Genomic DNA, 21,647 nt, shown 5'->3' on the forward strand with positions numbered 1-21,647 from the left:
CTCTGCAATGGAGCCGCCCCTGCTAGCCGTTAGCTGTTAGCATCACAAAGAGAGTGAAAGAAGAGGTAGAGAGCGAGGACGGCAGAGAGAGTGCAAAGGAGAGAGGCGTTGGACAGGAACACTGTGGTTTCTTTGCTTTGCCTCGCCTCAGCTGCTGGCCAGGACCATCACTCCTGATACCACAACACACTCATGCAAACACTCAGTCATTTAGCCTCTGTTGTTGAGAGGCAGAAGTGACTTTCCATCTGAAGGAGCTGGCTTCCCATCTAAAGCATCTACTGACCGCTACAGACCGGATGACTGGCTGTTAATGGAGATCTGCCCAAGGGACAGACTCTGGAGTCCACGCTGGAGCATTTGACTGGGCTGTGCTTTTGTGTGGTTTGGACCTGGTCAGACATCAGGTCAGATGTTTAAATAAGTGAAGAGGAAGAGCAAAGATACAGAGAGGCTATCGTGACACACTTCTTTCTGTTTTTTCAAACTCGTCTTTCATGCATCGCTGGATTAAAACTGACTCATCTGAGTTCAGCATCCACTCAGCCATAAACCAACAGAAACGCATCATCATCTCCTGAAGGCAGAAAAGTGCCATACTCCCATGCGAATAGACCACATTTCAACTGCTTCTGCCATGTCGTTAGGACCGTCTGCTCAGGCTTAGACTAGGACTCTTCAGATAAAAGGATTCATACTGTTATTTCTGGCAATTTTACATTTCAAAGAAAGCTAAAAATCCTGTCAGCTTCATACCAGGTGCAGCCTCCCATTTGGAAAAAGGGTACAAAAATTATCGACTGCTTTGATGTCTCACCTTACTCGCACCAAGCCTCGAGCATTAAGGCCACTCAGTCGGCAAGACTGAGGCGGCTTTTCTTACTCTCCGTCTTTGAAGTCAAACAACGAAGAGAAATAAAAAAAGGTGGAGTACTTATCCATTGCTGCTGTTCGCCGGAGCAGCGGCCCACGTGTTGAGCTGCTTTGTTGCTAGGCAACGGCGTACTGGATTGGAATTGGCTGGGGGAGTTTGGCACTGGAAGATGAGAGTGGGTAGTGTGACTGGATTTCAAAGTAAGTCTGGCAGGTAGCTGGAAGACTCAGCATTATGCCGAAAGCAGCATCAATACATCATTTTCTGACTGTTATTTTGTCGCACCTTGTGGCCGTTACTGGGCTCTGACAGTGGCACAAGCTGAGTGGCCTCCACTGACATCTTGTCCACTTGTCCAAATTCTGTGGTGCATAGATGAACTGGATCAGACTCCATGTTGCATTCCTTGGATTCACGGGCTGTCTCTGCTGAGTTGTGTTCCTTTGAGCATCACGTAGCTTCTTTCTTAGCTGGCATCCTGAACATCAGTCTCTCGTGACAACGCCTGATGTGGCATCACCATCATTTCCTCCTAGAAGGTCTGTCACCTCGTTCACCAGGACTCAGCCAGTTTGGCTTGACAGTGACCTCTCGGCTCACCTGATTTGAACACACTTACCCGCTCGCTGTCCACAACTCCTCCAACTCCAAGAAACCCACCGGGACGTTTGGACGACACGCTGGAGTCATCTGCCACCCTGGCCCCTGAGCGGGACCGCCCTTCTCCCTCACCCTGTCCCACCCCGCCACCATCTCCTCCACCCTCCCCTCCACCCTCTCCTCCCCCTATACCTGCCTTGACCCCGCACCTGCCCCTTCCAGCAGTGCGCAGGGCGGTGGAGGACGGAGAGGGAACGACAGAGGAGAGGGCCCACAGCAGTCAGGCCTCAGCGGATTCATTCTGCAAGGTGATGGGTCTCCTTGGGATGGGACACCGGCTCTTCGTCCCTAAGCTCCTGGCGGTGAGAGAGGGGGGACTGGGAGACGGATACTGTTTGAAAGAAACTGAGCATGCAGGGATGGTCGGGTTTAGTGTTATAAAAAAAAATGGTTGTTAGTTGTACTTGTTGATAATGAATAGAGCTACTGATGAGGACAGCGGACGGGCAAAAAGCAGGAAAGCAAGTCTCAAAAAACTTCTGCCTCTTCACTTCTTACATTAGCCAAAGCAGTGTTGTTTCCCCTGCTGTAGTGAAGGTTTCACTAAAAAACCTTGATGTCTTTTGAAATTAAAGCTTGCACATTTTGCTGTGGACTTATCTGCATGTCACATCGGATTGATGGGTCAGCCAATGTTAAATATTAACCTACAAGAGATGGTTTGTCTTTTAGCTCTCTACTATGAGCCTTAAATCTTTCATGAATAGACTTGAATGACAAAATGATACAAGAAGATTTGGAAATGCAGATGCCAACTCAAAAAAGTCTCCACTGTCTCCTAGTCATACTGCCTAAAGGTTATATTTATACCAGTTTCCCCCACTGACTCATTTACTATGAGAATTTAAGCAGCAAAAACATGGTTTTATTCTGGCCCGAGTTGACCGAAAAAACATAATGCAGGCGTGGTCTTTGAGTAACAGTTGTTCAGCCATGTACAGTTCAATTAGTAATATCTCTGGGTAGGCTCTCGTGACAATATGTCGTTTCACCACAAGATGGTGTCAGTTGTGTTTGTGTGTTTTCAACATGTCTGAACCACATTTTCCTTGGTTCAACAAATACAGAGCTGCCCGCTACAAGTTCAGCCGCTGACCAGCTTTACTGCACCAGTTAGGGCTTCTGTGTGTGGTATTTAAAGCATCTTGACACTTGTTTTTAATGCAGAGGAGTGCTTTCAAGCAGCCAGTCCCTGCCTCTTGCATGACAGTGATGTTTTTTGGTCACTTTTTTTTGGTATTTTTTTCACATTTTAGGCATTAAGCTTGTGCTCCCTGCAATTTACAAAGAGTATTAGATTTACCTCAAAGTGCTTCGAGCTAAAAGTGATGAAGGATCATGTCAGAGAGGCACCTGAAAAGGAACTGAAAACTAAATTGCAAGCATCCCTTTGCATTGCATCCCGACATGAGAGCAAGTAAAAATGATGATAGGAAGTGACTGCATATTATTAGCGATGTGAGGTGACCTCTGACTTTTTAGCCTTCATTTGTGGATAATGGAAAGTGAAAGTGATGTACTTAAAAGAGGGAACAGATCATATGATGGTTCAAAAACTGCAGTGCAATTATCCAAACCAGTCCGCTGCCGACCACAGACTCTTTAACTGTTCAAACAGCTGTAGACTTAGACTCAAAACAAAATGATAAAAATGACAAAACTGCATGTTCACAGCAGACCTAGATCTGATGATACTCTGATCATCTTTCAAGAGCAGAATTGTAGCATAATGTTGTTAATTTTTCCTTTCCACTGGGTGTGTAGTGTGAATAGGAGAATAATTAGCTGAAGGGCACAGTGCACTTGATTTGTTGTGTCACACGGATCAACATTTCCTTCATCAAATTGTTTATAATCTGTCTTTCCTGAATATAGACATTTAATGACAGCAATGGGGAGAACAAGCTGTTGGAAGTTACTCTGTGCTTTCTATGTCTGACTCTTAACAACTCTTAACTCTTAACGACTCTTGTCTGTCCCCTCCACTCCCACCTCCTCATGTCTCGCTCCAGACATCTAAAGAGGACCTCTTGCAGGCAGACTTTGAGGGGGCTCTCAAGTTCTTCAGAGTCCAGCTCCCTAAACGCTACAGAGCTGCAGAGAACGCCCGCAGGCTCATGGAGCAGGCCTGCAACATCAAGGTAAGGACCTCCACAAACAAACACATGCATCTGCTATCCCTAAGTCCTTTATTCCTTACTTTCCTTGTGTCTTAATTTCAAAGTTTAACTGTAAAATCATAAACCCCAAAACTGTCGTGCAAGTGAGTGAAAATGCGCATTCACAAATCATTCCTTGAGTGACTATGACATTATTGAGTCCAAGCAACACAATAAGGAATTCCTGTCTTGGCATCTCCCACTGAGACGCAAATACCATTAACCAGAGGGGTCAGAAGACCTGGAGCATTTCAAGTACAGTTTTTGCTCCTAAGGGGTTTGAATCATTGACCTTTTGGTTGAAGTACAGGTTACTCTTTACCACAGAATTGTCCATGCTGCACATGGTTTATTGCACTGTTAAGCAGTTAATGGAGTCCTTTTATAATTTGTTATTTGCACTGCACTTGAAAGAGAAGCTGTCAGTCAAAAAGACCAGATGGGACTGTGACATTTTTTAAAGTTTTTACTTTACTTTATCTTAAAGGAGCTCTGTGAACTTCTGTTTTGTGCTTGAAACTGATAGTTTATGTTAGTGACTCCATTTTTTAAAGTAACGTTAGCAACAGTCGCTCTCTGCACGAGGCACTCAAAATCAACAACCCAAGTCCTTCACAAGAAACCCAAAGTCCTGCAGCATTAAACAACTTAAACAAATCATCCACAGGCTTGTATTGGCAACCGAGAGACGTGGACATATGGTAAAAAAATTATGAATACATGTAAATTGCTACAAATTGTGGCATTAAACCCCTTTAAATGATTTGTTTTTCTCTTCAGTCATGGAGACCGTCACTGCCTGTTCTAATTTGTTTAGTCCGAACAAGCAGGAACATTTACTTCACAGTGAATGGTAAGAACAGGGAAGGCGTTTATAAAGGGGCTATACTGTGGGTTGGGTCTCTGCTGTATTGGAGAAGCTTGACAAAGAGGGGAGGAAACTCTCAGATTATCACTGCAGTCTTTAAAGGGGCTATAATCAAATGGCAATGTGAAACAATGAAGAAAGTGGATGTAGTAATGAACCCACACAGACTTATTCTCCTGAATCTGCAGCTCCCCCCTGAGCTTTATAGTGAGTTTCAGCTCATTGTTTAGCTGTCCGCTCCATAAATTTGATGTGCTGGTTCACTCTCACTGCTCTTATTGCATCATCTTCAGTCGTAACAGACAGCTTTTCTCAGGGTAAAAGCTCTAAAAACCCATGGTAAACTACCAGCCCAGCACCAAACAGCAGAGAGACGCAGTTAGCAATCAGCTGGTGAGCATAGTAAAGCATTTAGCAGCTTAAGAGCCAAAGATTACACTCAGGAGATGGTGGAGACAACAGAGGATATTGGACTAACACTTGCCAAGTGGCCAGAAACACAATTCCTAATGAAACTTAATGTTGCAGGTCTAACATGTAGTTTGTTGTTTATTGGTCTGGACTGCAATCTCACCGTAGCTGATAAAATATGGCTTCCGTGGATGATGGTCATAGCTTTCTTTTACTTGTGTGGTCACCAAAATTCCCTTACACGCACGCACGCACACACACACACACACACACACACACACACACACACACACACCATACGTTATCATCCTCCTATTGACCTTAATGAGGCTGCTGGCATTTAGGGAATTTGCTGAGGTCACCAGAGACCAAAAGCAATACACAGTGTATATGATAGTGTGTGTGTGTGTGTGTGTGTGTGTGTGTGTGTGTGTGTGTCAGCAGAGTGTGTTGTGATAGAGGAAGGAAAGAGTTGACTGAGAAAGATGGGGGAGATAATCATCCTCCCTCCACCCTGCTCTCTTTCTCTCTCCTGCTCGCTCTCGGTTCATGTCTCTCGCTGTATCTACACAGTTCATATTTCACATTTTAGGCATTTTCCAACTTTCTTATCAAAAAAAACTTTCAGTGAGTAAGCAGGCTGTGATGTGGTGTTGTGCTCAAGGGCGTGTTGGCAGGACATATGGCTGTAAGTGCTTACGATCCCCTCATGTTTGGTGTGATTCTGTGTTTTTCTACATACAGGATATCCTGCTCTGTGACTCACTGTTTATCTCTCGTGGTTTGGTAGCATTTTGGCACTCTTGCACAATCCCGCAGCAATACAATCTGTCCTGTAAGGCCTCATGTTATACAAGAGGACGCACACATACAATCAAGACATGTAATGTAGATGTTCACTAACTGAAATACACACACTTTGCATAGACTCTAAATTTCTCCAGAACACTACAGGAGGGATGAACATCATTAGAGAGCAACAATTAATTGATTTTTTTTCATTTGTTGTTTAACTATTAAATTGATCACCAACTATTTTGATAATCTAGTAATCAGATTGAGTAATTCTTTCAGAAAAAAAGTTTTCTGACTCCAGCTCCTTAAATGTGAATTATTTCTGGAATATAACCGTAAACTGAATATCTTTTGGGTTGTGGACAAAAAGAGACATTTGAGGGTGTCATCTCGGGCTTTAAGTAACACTGATAGACATTTGTAGCATGTTCTGACATTATACCTATAACCCTATACCAGATAACTCATCGATGAATTGAGAAAATAATCATCAGAATAATCAACATTGAAAATAATCATGAATTGCAGATCAAAACAACATAAAGAGATTCCCTTAATGTGTTTTGAATGTGGCGGTTGAGCTATTTACCACATCGGTACAAAATCTCCCGTATTATGATCTGGTGATTTCATGATTCACATCATTTTCATACTCATCAAACTACTCAGTCAGCCCTCCTGCCCTGTGTTGCAGCATCTACATTTATTCTGTTTCTCCACTCCACTTTTCATGTTGTCTGTCACCTCTCTATAGTGGCAAACACATTTACAGGATTATGGACACCCTCAAACACACCAGAAGCAACTGAGTGCCTGGCTGTGCTCAGGCGGGTGAAGTGAGCTGAAAACCAGTCTGTCTGATAGGATGACTTGGCCTCAGTACAAACAGGAACACTTTGTGTCTCTCTCTTCTCATCTCTTGATCATCCATCGCTGATCTTAAACTCCCCTGCAGTTCCTTGGCTTCCTCTTGCGTTGGCGTATTTATTAATTTACAAACCCTGCTCAGTTTGCCAGAGCCCTTTTTTTTTTGGTCATTCTTTTCTGGGCAGAGTGTTAAATTCATTCAGGCTGATTGGGTCTTAAACCTGTATCACTTCCTGCTCAGTCAATAGAAATATCACAAGCATCTAGTCCCCCTGCAGGAACGCTGCAAAGTGCCTTAGGCTGTGCATGTCGCACTCTTAATTACAAATTTGAGAGAACTGAAGCTTTAAGGAAGAGGTGACTAACCAAAACGCTATCTTAAACTTTATACTCCTGAAGGAGAAAAATACTAATTCTGAACAGCCAAGGTTTACACACAAAACTCTGTGTGTGTGTGTGTGTGTGTGTCTGAGGTCTTTAACTTCTCATCAAAACATCTGCTGTCATGTTTTTAAACCACTCAGTCTTTTAACTTTAAAAATAGAATATTCCCTGTGGATAAAAGTGTATAGAGCAAGTCAGTAACAGTGAGAGTGAAAAAAAAAAAAAAGACTTCACAGACTTCAAGAAGGACTCAATGAAGAAAGAATCTTCCTTTCCTTTCACTCCTCACTGACCATTCAACCAATCCAAACAAGTAAATTCACCAGTGTATCGCAGCATGTCACATCAAATCACCTATCCAGCCACAGCATGTCACAGTAATGTCACATCATCATGTCACAAAGCCTCACAACATCTCAAACCACACCTTTACTTGTCTCGATGATCTATCAATTATTGTTTCAATCATTTGATATAAAATGTCAGAAAATACATAATACCAATAACCAATCTGTAGTTATATAAAGTAAATAAAAGCAGTAAATTCTTACATTTGAGGAACTAATTTCTGCCAATGCCAAATGTCTTCACAACTTCGATCCAACATCGATTATCAAAATATTTTTTGAATAACGACAATCAGCAAACTAAGTTTTTGTCTAATTTTTTCATCCCTGCATCACATTACTAAACGCTAATAAACTAAATCACGACACACAGCACACTCCACAGCTAGGGCTGCAACTAACAATTATTTTCTTGATTAATTGATTTAATCCACAAAATAAAATAAATAAAAAAATTGTAAAAAATGTTCAGCACAATTTCCCAGAGCCTAAAGTGACGTCTTCAAATTACTTCTTTTGTCCAACCAACAATCCAAAGCCCAAAGACTCTTCATTTATTATCATAAATGACGAAGAAAAGCAGCAAATCCTTACATTTAAGAAGCTGGAACCAGCAAATATTTGACATTTTTGCATTAAAAATGACTGAAAAGAATAATCAATCGTCAAATTAGTGGGCCATTCATTTTCTTTTGAGCACACTGGCAAAGTCGATGTTGATACCACAGCTATACGTATTTAATGTCTTCTGTCCAGCCAGCTGAGATCAGGCAGAAAGAAAGACCGGAACCAGGGTGGAAAGAGAGTTAAAGCCATAATCATTTGTACATGATGTTAAGTGGTGTCTGCTAGATTAAGGGAGCCATAGTTGCTGTAATTTCCTTGGAATGTGTTGGGAAACCTCCTATATTCAACCACCATCAGAGAAAAAGAGAAAACCAGCCTGTCCAAGCCACTTTGCTCTCTGTTCACCCCCCCTTTTACATATTTTTCTCTGACAACGTCTAAATCGGATCAGCTGAACTATGTAAGCTGCTTAAAACATCGAAGGAATTCACTGGCACCTTGGCTTGATGAACACAACGGGCAGTAGGGTGGCTTAGCCTTTCCTGGGGATTATGGGAAGAATTTGAATTTCTCAGCCTTCTTAAACATCCGCCGGACCGCAGCTGGAGTGATGACTTTCCAGGAGAGAAATGTCGCATATTCATTTGCTGCCCAGGGTTTGACTGATTAATCCGGTCTTTACCAAATCCTTCCAACAGAAAAGCTTAACTTTAAGAGACTGAGGAGAAATAAGAGAGAAGGAAGCATGTAGAGAAACTGACGGACAGAATAATTTACAGAGGAAAGATATAGAGTCCCAGAGAAAGACCTACATGGATGGATGAAGACTCTGAGGCTTCAAAAAGACTTACAGTGAGATAGAGAGAGGAATTTACAGTATAATGTAAGATATTAGATGGATCAAGCAAAAAGTACATGGAGACAAACAAGAAAGGTACAGAGGGAGATGTAGAGAGGTTTCAGGTGAAGTCTCTCCTGCTGCCTGCCATATATGAGTTTGACGGGAGCAGAGATGGTTCATTTTTGTCCATTTTTTGACTAGGAACGAATAATCTAATCCTTAAACCACCGATTGTGTTTTCAGATGTCTAGCTTGTAAGTTAGCTAACCACAGTATCTTCTGAAAACTGTTCTGTTTAAACACTTAATCAGATACAAGATTTTGAGTATGACCCTGATCTAATAGCCTTCAGATAGATGTCTAAACTTAGTACTTTTGATGGTACATGGTGTCTTGTAACAGGGTGAATGATGTCTCTATCTTAGCCACTCCACCCCCTATAACTTGTTCCTGCACTATGTCACTTCATTGAGAGGGTAGGATCATAAGTTTTCAACACATAACATTGTTATGACACAATGAGTTTTGTTTGTAGTTAGCACCTACATCACTTCTGACAAGTTGTTACAAACCTTGGATTTGTATTTACAACCGTGGTGTTGGACTCAAACTGTGGGGGGCGCCAAATCGCACAAAATGCCAATTTCTCCGTAATGTTGTTTTAAGTAGGACTAATTTGCCATGAATTTGCCGTTGCGTCAAACTGCTTACGTTCGTTCATTCCAGCAGAAAATGTTTTCTTGTTTGGAAGAACTTAACAGTTACAAGGACACCTTACTTACAACATTTAATAAAGAATAACACAATAAAAATAACAAAATATTTTAAAATCTCAATGCAGTTCAGACCTGTCATAGAGCTGGGATGCTGTGACTTAGATGAACCTGCTTGTTAATTAACTTAGGTGACCTTTCCTATGCTACACCCCAGATTTACAGAGGAAAGTACAAAGTAAATGCAGCTATATTCATACTATAAATATCTTCGACTAAGAGTACAACTACTTACAGTATGTACTTATTGGGATGTCACTGAATATGAAGTTTAAGTTCAGTGAACCCAAAATAGTTGATTGATTTGATTATTCCTGCTCCCTTACCCTATGAGCAATTGAAGCATGTTAAGTCATCTATTATTTAAGTTATTTTTAAATATGTTTAAGAAATGTTTTATTGATATGTTTCTTATATTATTTATGTATTTTATATGAATAATTCAGTGTGGCTCACTAGATATTTTGGTCACATGCTCACTCTTTGCTATCATTGAGATTTCTCTAGAGCACAAGTTATTTTGAGTTTCCTTCCCTTTGTAGTACACCTGTGCTTTGTGTGCATGTGCTTATTAGTGGGGGGAGATTGTATTTCTGTAAAAGCTGGCACATTGTGAGAACCTTAGTAAATAAATCCTCCTGTTACTTGCACAAGTCTTCCTTAAAATGTGTAAAGGACATGATGGACGACAAACTGCACTTAATTGCTGCAGGGCTTAGAAGACTTCTGATCTGGAGCAAGGACGAGAGCTAAAGATAAGACACTTTACTGGGTCATAGTAGCATACATTTAAAGATGAATCTACCTTACATGTCTGTTAAAGAGAATTCGGCAGTGTACCTTCATGATGGAGAGAAATATTATTGAGATAAACAGAAAAAGATAGGGGCAGAAAAAGACAAATGTAAGAGAGAGACAACAAAGTGAACACAGATAACTCAGGGTTGTTGATGCATTTCTACTGTCAGGAGGAAACAGGAGGAGCATGTTGCCACCACAATGGCCAGGTTGTCAGGTAGTTTATAGCTGTGGGGTCCATTGGGAGGACAGTGCAGTACTCAGGCATCATCCAGGACAGCCTTGAAGTTGCTTTCACTTCACTTCCTGGGTTTTACTGTTGAAACGATGTGCAACTACGAACGACAAGTCACTGTGGTTGATCTGACAACTTCCTTCCTATCTCTCTTAACCTCAAACACACACATACACACAGCGTAGATGTGTAAACACGGCTCTATCTTTATTTTTGCCAGCAGCAGGAAACAGAAAAAAACCTCCTGAATATAAGAGAGTGAGACAGGCACAAATGAGAGAGAGAGAGAAGTACTCACTCAGTGGAAAGGAAGAAAAAGCAAACTCATCCTCCTTTGTCACACACGTCTAGCGTTACAGAGAGGGAGAGAGAGAAACAAACAGGTGTGTTGTACTGCCCTCTCGCTCCCCCCGCCCCTCCTCCTCTAAGTAGGCGGGGCCCGGCTCCTGAGGGACTCTTGAAAGCAGCCAGTCGCCTCCTCCACTCTCAGAGAGAAACAAAACCTGTCAGCTGCACTCCTATCCTTTTCCTTCTCCACTTCCTTCTTCTCATTCATCCTCTCCTCTGCCTCCTTGCTGTTGGGGCCAAAGAGGAGTCAAGATGATGCAGGAGGTGTCAATCATGGTGGCGTACGACGCTCATGTAGTCGACCGGCCGGGCGAGGAGGACACCTTGGCTCGCTTGGTCGCCCACTCCAGACCTCTTAGAGCTCTCAGACCGGTGGTAGGTCTGTTCTCCCATCACTTTGTTTATTTCTTTCTTTTACTGGCTTTCTATTTTTTGTTTCCTCTTTCATCATCTTTTTTCCCTCTGTGGGTGTAATGAGTGTATTCCTATTTAACTCTGTTCCCAACTATTCGGACTCACCCTTATCTTTTGCAGTTTTTAGGTAAGAGAACTAGAAAGAGGAATTGAGCTGCTGGTTTTTCTTTTTCATCTGATGTTGTTGGTTGTCAGGTGGTTTTCTCTCTTCTGTCGTTATCTTTTTGCTTGTAAATTTGTTCAAAAACAGAGATAGAACATGGAGATTTCACAGAAAATACATGTTGATTTCCATGATGTAGACATTGTTGACTCATGTGTGAATCTGTGGGCGTGTTATGTGTTCCTATCGAAAGTGTGTCTGATGTTTGAGGTTACCAAGCTGTGTCAGTCAGTCCAGACACAGTTTGTGGTTGTCAGTTTGTTTCAATTACTGATACAAATCTGGAATCAATGGAGATGTTGTGTCTCTTTCTCTCTTTTTCTATGTGTGTGTGTGTGTGTGTGTGTGTGTGTGTGTGTTTCCCTCACATGGGTAATTTAATTCCATGGCCTAGTTTCTCCTCAGATGCCCAGTTGACTTATCCTTATTTTAATATTCAAACTCTCGGACTGCTACCTTATGTAAGAGCAGGGCACCCTCCTCAACACACACAGTCTTTTTCTGGTAGTATAACACCTATTATGACACTACAGTGTGTGATCTCAGTTTGGAGGTTTGGGACCAATTCCATTTTCTGCTGCTGGGATTCAGGTCAGTAATCTAAAAGTGGGCCTGGAACCATTTCCTGAGGCTCTAAGCGTCTTTAATTGCCTTTACTGAAACAGAGTGGCCCCTCTGTCCTTAAACTGGCCTCCAGTATTTACGCTGATGGATTGATTGATTGATTTTATTATTGTGTCATCATGCACAAATAATATGCAAATAATATGTATATAACATACATTGCAATTACAGCATAGTCTGGGTGAAATCTCAGTCCTAATTGGCTGTAGGGTGTCAATTTATTAGTCAAACCCTCAGGTGAGTTATTGCTTGAGAAAATCTTAATATTTTGTATAGTAGCCACTCTCTGCTGCTAACTCTAGCTGCCCTGAGCTAGTTAGCTCAGTTAGCCGTACATTTAGCAGTTCAGACTGGAAGCTCGGGACCATGGGAGTGTTGGTGTTACACTGCTAGCACATGAGACGGGCTAGTTGGTTAGCATGCTAACTTCAGTGGATATCTCTGCAGCACAATATACAGACATCATAATGCTAAAACTGCTATTCATTCACATTCTGTTTAGAAGTTTAGTTGATTTTTTAAAAAATGTTTTGAACTAATTTTTTTTCAATATGGCCCTTTAAATGTTTTTTGTCTTGTTTTTTTGCAAGTATAGGCGAGATAATGCCCTTCAAGGGGTACATAATCAGGAATGAATGGCCTGTACGTCGTCCATTAATTCCTGATAATGGACACCATGTCAGGCATTAACTTTTACATAATACTAAAATAAACCATCCTCATGTTTTTCCAAGCTTCAGAAACAAAGGTTAACTTGTAAGGACTAAAATTAAACAACCATTTCATTCTGTCATCAGTGGAGCAAAGCGTTTCTGGATTTTGAACAGACATTTAATCAACTATAGACAATCTTAACTCATCATAATAAGGACACTGCAGAAGAAAATTGGAAGAAGCAAGAAGAGGACGTGTCAGCTAGTTTAAGCCCTGAAACTTGCAAGCTAGTATGTGTTTGTGCCTCCCAGCAACTGTTTGTGTTGCTGCCTGAAGCAGCCTTGAGCAAGATGCTGAGCCCTCAGCAGAGCAGGCTTCACAGTGCCCCTGGAATTTCAGGAATATGAATGAAGATTTTAGATATTTTTTCATGTAGGAAGAGTCTGAACATATTCAGGAGTTTGACACTTAAAATACTTCCTGCACTACTGTTGATAACTTGTAATGTTGTTGACCTGAGAAATGTAACTTGTTTTACATGTTCACTGACTGTAAGTCGCTCTGAATAGATAAAGCAGCTACATGATGAAAACAGAATGAGTGTAAAGGGCAGCAGTCTCTCTGAAGGCCAGGAAAGTCAGGGAACATTAGTGAGGTTTGAATTTGTGTCATTTAAAGAATGCATGTCCCCACATTTTTAGATATTTATTGCAGCAGATGATTTCGTTCCAACTGGACTGGCAACAAGACCTTAACAGCAGATTTCGAGAAATAGAAGCACTCTGATTCAGTTTTTACAGAGGTCATGGAGCTGGGGATCCTGTGTGATTGTAGCTACAGTGGGTTTGTATGTTTGAAGAAAGGTCTGGCCTCTAGCAGGTAATCACAGCCAAGTTTTGCGTTGCTTTTCATTACACAGTCAGGCGGTAGTGTTTGTGTATTTTAGGGGTGTTGGAGAATATAATCATTCTCTAGACTTAAGTTTGTCTGTCCATGATTTCTGGTTTAATGTGTAACTCAAAAGAGAGCTTCAAGCTTCACTAGCTGTATGTGAAACAAAAAATAAGGTAGTAAGATCTGATATTTAAAAACCAACTCTTTCCTGTATTGTGCAATTACACACAACACTGAAAAAGCCTCTTCTTTCTTATTGAAGCTCAGTGTTTTGTATCAGCTGGGTGGTGTAAACCCAGGAGAACCAGGTTCAGTGCACCAACATGCGTAAGTGTCCTTGAGCAAAACACTGAATCTCTACCAGCTGCTGTTCTACAGCTGACCTTGATCTCTTAAATCTGCTCTCTTCAGCCAGTCAGTTTCAGTAATTCAGCTTGTATTTTAACAAAAGGGCAATCACTTTAGACTCCGAGAGATTAACATTACTCTTACACTGAGGCAGAGATGGTTTTTAAAAAAACTCATGATTGGTAGAGAAGCTGAGTCATGGTAGCATGATAGCAAAAAGAGAAAACAGCAATCTTTAACAACACATGCAGCATGCATAGTTTGTCTTTATAGGAAATACAAAATACACAGACTATATCAAGTGATGAGAATGCTTTCACCTAACTGAAGTAACCACGTATGAGTGGGAAGTTAAACATCAGAGGGAAGAAAATTGTATTTACTGGCAGAAATCAGCATCAGCAAACCATCGCATCACATGCAGGAAGCTTGGAAAGTATGACACAACCAATGTCTGTAGTTGTAGATGCTGTAGGAAAATGTTTCAAGGCATTAAATGAGTATGTGAGAGGAGGTGAAAGCACAAGTGAGGGCTGGGTTTTAGCGACTCGTGATGTGTTCGATTCTTAAAACCAAGATGGTAAATCTGGAGGTGTTCAAAATCTCAGGAAACACAAACGTCATTCTCTCTCTTACTCTTTCTCTTTCTGGTGCATTCAGTTGATCAGTTGGCTGAGTGCCGAATTGGTCCTTTTAAATATTTTGTCATGTTGTGCCTAACTAAGAAAACTCAGTGTCTGAGAATCCAACTGAAAGCACATTATTTAATCATTTTGAAATAGCTGCTTTGGTTGTATGAAACGTGAGCTATGTACATTTAAGGTTGGACTGAGATGAGACTCCAATCACTGCTATTTCAGAATAGAGATTAAGTTAACCATAATAGGGTGAATTGTTTTTAGACAGACATGAATGAGATCTTTGAGGCAAACTCTAAAAACATGACGGATCAGATTAAACATGCAATATGTAGCTTTCGCCACTTGGGGTCTCGCAGTCAAAACAGTAAGTAGCGTGGTATCATGGGAGTTGTTGTTTTCAGTATTAAACAACCACCATTGCCAATATAAAAATGTCTACGTGGCTCAGGCAGAAATGGTCACAGAAAATGTATTAGTTTTATTCTCTATAGTTGTCCAACTTCCACCGTCACTCTCGGATGTATCAAATGATGTTTCCCCAGAAGTTATAGCGGCAGGTGACTACACAAAGCACACCGTTACCTTGAATAAATGATGTATTTCTCTGGGTTTGAACATTGTTGGAAACATTTCCAATGTGAGTAAACAACTCAGCAATTCATATTTTTGTCATTAATTTTTTTATTTTTTACTTGTCAGCCTCTACATAAAGTTATAATACTTGACATTGATCATTTTAATTTAACTATGAAAGCACATTACTCTTGTTTATCTGAGTATAATATGACAATGATAACCAAACAAAAAAAAGCTCCAGTCTGTAGAGTTATGCCTCCTTCTTTCCCCTACCCTAAATGGCACCATGGGTAAGACAACCCCCAAAAATAAATAAATAAGTAATATATACATATACGAAACATCAGTTATAAATGTCAAAGGACAAAAACAATCAAACTTAAAACATACAAGATAAAAACTCAACAAAATGTTTAATGCATTAATGCAGAAATGTTACATGTCTTTAAACAACTCAGCAAAAAATTATTAGAACATACTTATACATATTGTTGCTGCCAGGGAAACATATTCTTATTACTACAATATAAGCTTTCAGGAACTAAAAAGTCCCATTTTTGTCATGTTGACCACCAAGAAGTCTGTATTCGAATATAGTTTTTCCTACTTCTTGTGGAATTTGCGGGTGCGTTCGCAGATAGTCTACAAGTTCTGACAGCTGTCCAAACTCACAATTCATCCAGTCCACAAAGGGCCTCAAGTGGACTTTCTGCAAACTTACAGAGAGTCAGCTTGGGGTGATGACTTCACAAGTCACAAGTGATGTAATTGCTCACAATTTATTGCAATATAGACATGACTTATTATAAATGTGTAAAACTATAACATTACTTAAATTATTTTGGCCAGAAATTAAATTCTCACCAACACAACACAAAAATATGTAGAAGTATAGAGGTAATTAAATGCAGTTTATTATTGTAGTCTTTAGGCCTGTCCGTTGGCGCCTTATGTTAGCCCTGACAGATTCAGCCGAAGACTTTAATTTACTCATTATCTTGTATTGGCTTCAGTTATCAGGAAGTTAAAGTATTTTAGTAATTAATAGAACTAATAATTAATCGCTGGCATCCAGAAAGCCTTCACAGCTTCATGAGTGTGCAAGTGGACTTGTTGATGCCTCCAGGGGAACACCACGTTCAATTTGTCTGCATTGTTTTGTTACAATAAAATGATTATTAACCAGCCTGCAGAGACCAAGCTGCTCTTTCTTCCCACACAGATAACGACAGAATGAGTCTAAGCTCTGTTATCTGTAGGGGAATTGTGTGTCAGATAAATTACAGTGTGACGTTCATTCACCTCAGCGGTTCCTGGGTCGTAGAGGTCAAGGGTTAACCCACAGGTCAGTGAGGAGGACAGGTAATGGCTGTCCTGGTAGACAGTTCACTCAGTTCAGTTTCCTTCATCTGGTTTTTATTCATGAAGAGAAATCTGCAATACAGTGATCTGCTCGTTAAGTTGTTTGTTAGCATTTTTTATTCACTTTTCCTTCAGGATGCTTTGCCAATTTTCCCATTTTTAATTTTAAGCATTTCAAAGAATAAAATATGAACGAATCACAGTGATGGATGAGAAAAAGACAAAATGGCTGTTTGTAAACAGATGGGAAGGTGAACTAATAGTGACAGTAGTCACATTGTTGATAATGGTATATACATGTTATTTATTGTGTCAGATCTGTAAGCACCAGACTGCAGCAGAGTGTGAGGAAGTATTTGAGTTTGATTAAAAGCAATTAAAATGAATGCTAAAAGTAAATCCTCTCTAACACTCCCTTTGAGATAACCGTACTGTGTGTTCCTCTGATCGCTCCAGAACACAGTGATCCAACCTGTGCCCGATTCATGAAAGCTTTTGCACTCACTGTACTTTGTTGTAACACTTAAATGCCACATGAGAAGTGATGTATTATGTATTCAGTTTTTTCTGAATCCCTACATGTGTGCATAACATATAAAGCAAGAAATAAACAGCTCACAACCACACACAGGTAAGAGTGAACCAGGTACTTCACTCAGTTTAAACACACACATGCCAGTCTCAGAGGAGGGGTCATGTGACTGAGACTGATCTGCAATCCCCAGCCCTAACGTTAGGCGCTATGGCAACGCTGTTTCCACACAGGGGGGGATAACAAATACCACCCACTTGCAGCACACGCACACACACACACACACACACACAGGTGAAGTTCAGAAGCAGTCAGTCAGTGTTGTCTCGTATTTCAGTGCTTTTTGGTTCAAACCACTCAGCTGATTTTTTTGGGGTGTTTTCTTTTGGATTGAAAGTGTTTGTGGTATTTTATTTGTTTAGGGAGTTGCATGACCTTCAAGCTATCAGTGCTTATTTGAAAGTTAGACCACACAGGACAGTCTAATTGTTAAGTTGCTGATTGAGTTTCCTGTGTTTTGGCAGATACTTGATGTGTTATATGTTCATGTGAACTGTGCTTCCAAAATGCAGAAAAATGCACATGGAGGTCTCAAGTTTTGATTTTGTGTTTGCACTGCTTGGTTGATTATGTGATTTTCAAGATCTTAGATGGGCTTCAGTGAACAAAGTTCAACTCTCTTCAGACTCTCTGTATCCAACCTGCTATAACTTTAAGGGTAATTCCAACAATTTTACACATTAAAGTGTGTTTACAGGTCTTGGGGAGTCCTACTGCATATGTGAAAAAGTAGTACCGTGTCTTTTTTGGCTCAAGAGGAGGCTGCATGTAATCTGATAAATTGACTCGAGTGATCACTCAATGGCTCAGTTGCATTGTAGGTAATGTAGGTACCAGATTTTGAAAAGGTAGAAGAATGTGTGGAATAAAAAAGGTGATATCTGGTTCTGCTGTATTGATTTCCATTGTTAGTTTTAGTTAGATCAGTGGACTGCTTTTCAAAAACCTGGCACCTACATTACCCACAATGCAACTTAACCACTGAGTGACATCACTGAAGTCGATTTATCAGATTATGTGCGTCTTCCTCTGGAGCCACAAAAGCCTTTACGGCCAGTTTTCTACCCCAAAGTTGCTGTTGTTTATGTGACATCACGGTGATTGGGTCTATAGTGGGGCTTCCCTTTGTGTTTACATTTGAATAAGAGATTCTGCTTTAAAGCAGTTGACATCTTCAAAGCATAAACAGTTGAAGTTGTAAAGAATGAATCACTCCCCATTTTGTAGTCAACAGGCAGGGCTACATGTTGTTTCCTGAATCAAACTGCATTGGTAGCATCACAGTGAAAGTTCACACAACTTTGTCTGTTCGTCCTCCCAGTTTCCATTGTCTTTCATCACAGAGGAAATAAATGACTGTTGGTCGCATAGCTCGTAGTGTGAATTGGAAGTTTCTGTCTGAGAATAACTCTTCTGAGTGGCTGATTTACAGTAAAATGTACAGTACAGTCATTTGTTGTCATAGAATGTATGTTATATTTTCACATCATATCTAGTGTGAAGATGGCACATGTAGAGAACAACCATGCAGAGACATGCACTTGTGATAATTGTATGTAGAGCAACTGAAAATGGAAACTGCAGCATGAACCACAGTACCACAATATGTCGGCAGCACTTTTCACAGTTTAGTTAGTTTTTCCTTTGTGGTACAAGGATATCTGCTCTATGCAGGTTATAGCCTTTCAGTTTCTTTTAACGTTGGTGATCTCAAACCTGAAACCTTTTCTTTACTGCTGACATAAAACAGTCCACGTCACCCGATATTTTGACATATTTCTGACATACCTGATTAATTATGTACTGTATTGTCAAGTCAGTATATGTTTTCTATATGGTTGTTGTGATGTTAATAATTTGCTGGTTCCAGCTTCTTGCATATGAGGATCTGCTGCTTTTCTATGTCTTTTTAATGATGGTAAATGAAGAGTCTTTGGGTTTTGGCTTAGCGACTTAGAGAAGAAATGTAAAGACTTTTAAAGTTTTATCGCAGACTGATCAATAGTGAAAATAATTGTTAGTTGCAGCCTAAGTTAAAAATGAGAATCAGTTTGTGTCTCAAGGAGAAGGCAGGAACGAGGGATAACTACAGAGATTGACCATTGCTTTTGCAAATAGCTTCACTGATCACAGTATTAAAAGCCCAAATATTACTTTTAGTACAAAACCAAATGAATGTCTCTCCTCACTCACAAAGCACTGTGATGGGCTGGGCTGGGATTTAATCAGGCAGCTTTGGGTCTATGAAAGTTAAGATAATGATGTCAACAACGTTTGTGATGTTTTCAGGTTCCAACCAAAAAACTGAAGAAGTTTGAGAAGGAATATCAGACGCTGAGAGAGAGCCAGCTGCAACAAGAGGACCCCATCGACCGATACCAGGTAGGACGTAATGAGATACAAGATATGCTACTTTTCTTGCATTTGTTACTTGAAGTTAAATGTATCCATCCCCTTTTTTGCTACACGTCAGAAAAGCACAGTGTAATCATGTCAGAGTAGCCTTGTTTCTTGTAGGTTTTAACAGAATAACTTCAGTCTTAGATAAGGTAAGAAAATGCTTCACTCTTTGATATGGTTTAAAGTTTGTGATGAAAGATGGTTCTTGTGTTGCAGTGAGGAAATCAAAACGCCTTTTGTTAAAAAATAACCTTGTTTCTAAGATTAGAAATCTTCTTTTGAATACAATTCTGTTTTGTCAAACTTTACCTTTGTTAATATTTCTGACACTGTTCAGAAGTTTGTTTAAAAGTGACTTTTCACACAGTGCAGACTCTCAGACATCTCTTACATTTATTTTTGGGCGAATCTGCCGGAGTGTTGTCAGGCTGACTTTACCTTCACAGGATAAAACAAGAGAGGTTGGGCAGATATTTAGAGATTCTGACACACTCAAACTGTCAAATGATTTTATCTCTTCCTTTTATTTGCTCTATTTTATCAGGATTTCTTTCTTTCCTCTTGGTTTAAATCTGTGATTTTTATTTTTCCGAAATCAGCTCAGCACGGATTTAATTTTTCTTCCAAATTTGTCTTTGAAATTGTGAGGATAGAGTTGAAACTGACATAATATAGAGTTGGTCAGATCACATTTTATTGTCTAGAGATTGTTTAATACGATCAGATCCACTTTAAGGTCCGTGGTCCACAAAACATTTGGGAAACAACACAAACAACTGGAGTGGATGGGGACTTAAAAAATATATGAACCACAGAAAAAATAAATAATATAACTCCATACAGCTCGTCCGGCATAATCCAAGTCTCCAGAAGCCCCGAAATCCCAAATTGATTTAAAAAGACATATTTACACCCTTTTTAAAACCTTTACTGTAGCTGCTAAGCTAAAAGCATTAGCACACACACCTTTTGAATTGGGCTTGTTGAGGATGTAAGTAACATCTTTTCAAAATCAATTTTGGGATCTCTGGGCTTTTAGAGACTTGGATTATGCTGGACAAGCTGTTTGTAGCCATTTTAAGTCCCCTTTTTTTCAGTTTGTTTGTTTCTACTTTTTCACATTCTCACTAAAGATAGTAAAGAGGATTTGACGCTATTGACAGGCAACCAAATGAAACGCACAGTTACTTTGAATAAAATTAAAGATTCCTCTGGGTGTGAACATCGTTGGAAACATTTGGGGTACTGAAAGTGCTATAACATATACACATACTTCATGTGGAAATGCTGCATATTATACCTTTAAGCCAAACTGCAGATTTATACAGGACAAATGGAATATCTTCGGCCTCAGTTGAATAGACTGAAAAATGTTTGGTGGTCAAGCCAAAACCAAGACAGAGTTTCTTAATTTGTGAAAATGATAGTCTAGTCTAGAGTTTCCTGGTCAGTTGAACCCTTGTAAATAAATAAAATATTTATAGCAGGTATAAATAAAAGAAACAGTCAGTTAAACATTCATATAAAATCATAATAAAAACAGAAAACAAACTCAAAACCAACCAGGAAATGTTTTGTTTTGTTTATTGTTCTTTTGGAAATTCTTTTGTTTAAAGCAATAAGCAAACAAACAATAAAGAATACAAATATACCAAAATGCAAGTTACTCACGCCTAAGTTCACAAGGATTTGTTAAACAGAGCTGTACTGGAATAACTACAATATAAAGCCTCTCTGTGCATGGAGGGTCTGCAAAGGTGGTACCCTGAAACCTCTGTCCTGATGGTAAGAACTCATATCCACCATGGAGAGGGTGTGATGAATCACTGAGGATTGCCTGAACTTTCCCTGCTACCAACCAACAAACTAACTTTAATCTCAAGAAAAAAAGAGACGGCTGAATTACATGTAGTTGTTTGGCAGAAGTGATATGTTGGTGTAAACAGTGGTGCTACATGAGCTGCTGGCTCTGGGGGGAAGGAAGGAAGGACTTTTATTGTCGATAAGATGTTGGATCGGAGCCATCCCTTCTATAACCAGTGGAAACACTGG

General features: G+C 40.0%; 1 protein-coding gene across 2 annotated transcripts in view; it reads left to right on the forward strand.

Annotated features, from left to right (window-relative positions):
* Window positions 1-21,647, forward strand: part of rabgap1l (RAB GTPase activating protein 1-like) — a 122,710-nt gene that overhangs the window by 92,859 nt on the left and 8,204 nt on the right. Inside the window, exons 19-20 of one of the 2 annotated variants that reach the window (XM_073475758.1) lie at window positions 3,547-3,675; window positions 19,485-19,577. In XM_073475758.1, the coding sequence (XP_073331859.1) occupies window positions 3,547-3,675; window positions 19,485-19,577 (222 nt within the window). Of the gene's footprint in view, window positions 1-3,546; window positions 3,676-11,164; window positions 11,303-19,484; window positions 19,578-21,647 lie in introns of those variants that run through there. The other variant, XM_073475759.1, reaches the window with a different exon arrangement.

Source organism: Pagrus major, chromosome 11 (genome assembly GCF_040436345.1).
Source record: "Pagrus major chromosome 11, Pma_NU_1.0".
Lineage (NCBI taxonomy): Eukaryota > Metazoa > Chordata > Actinopteri > Spariformes > Sparidae > Pagrus > Pagrus major.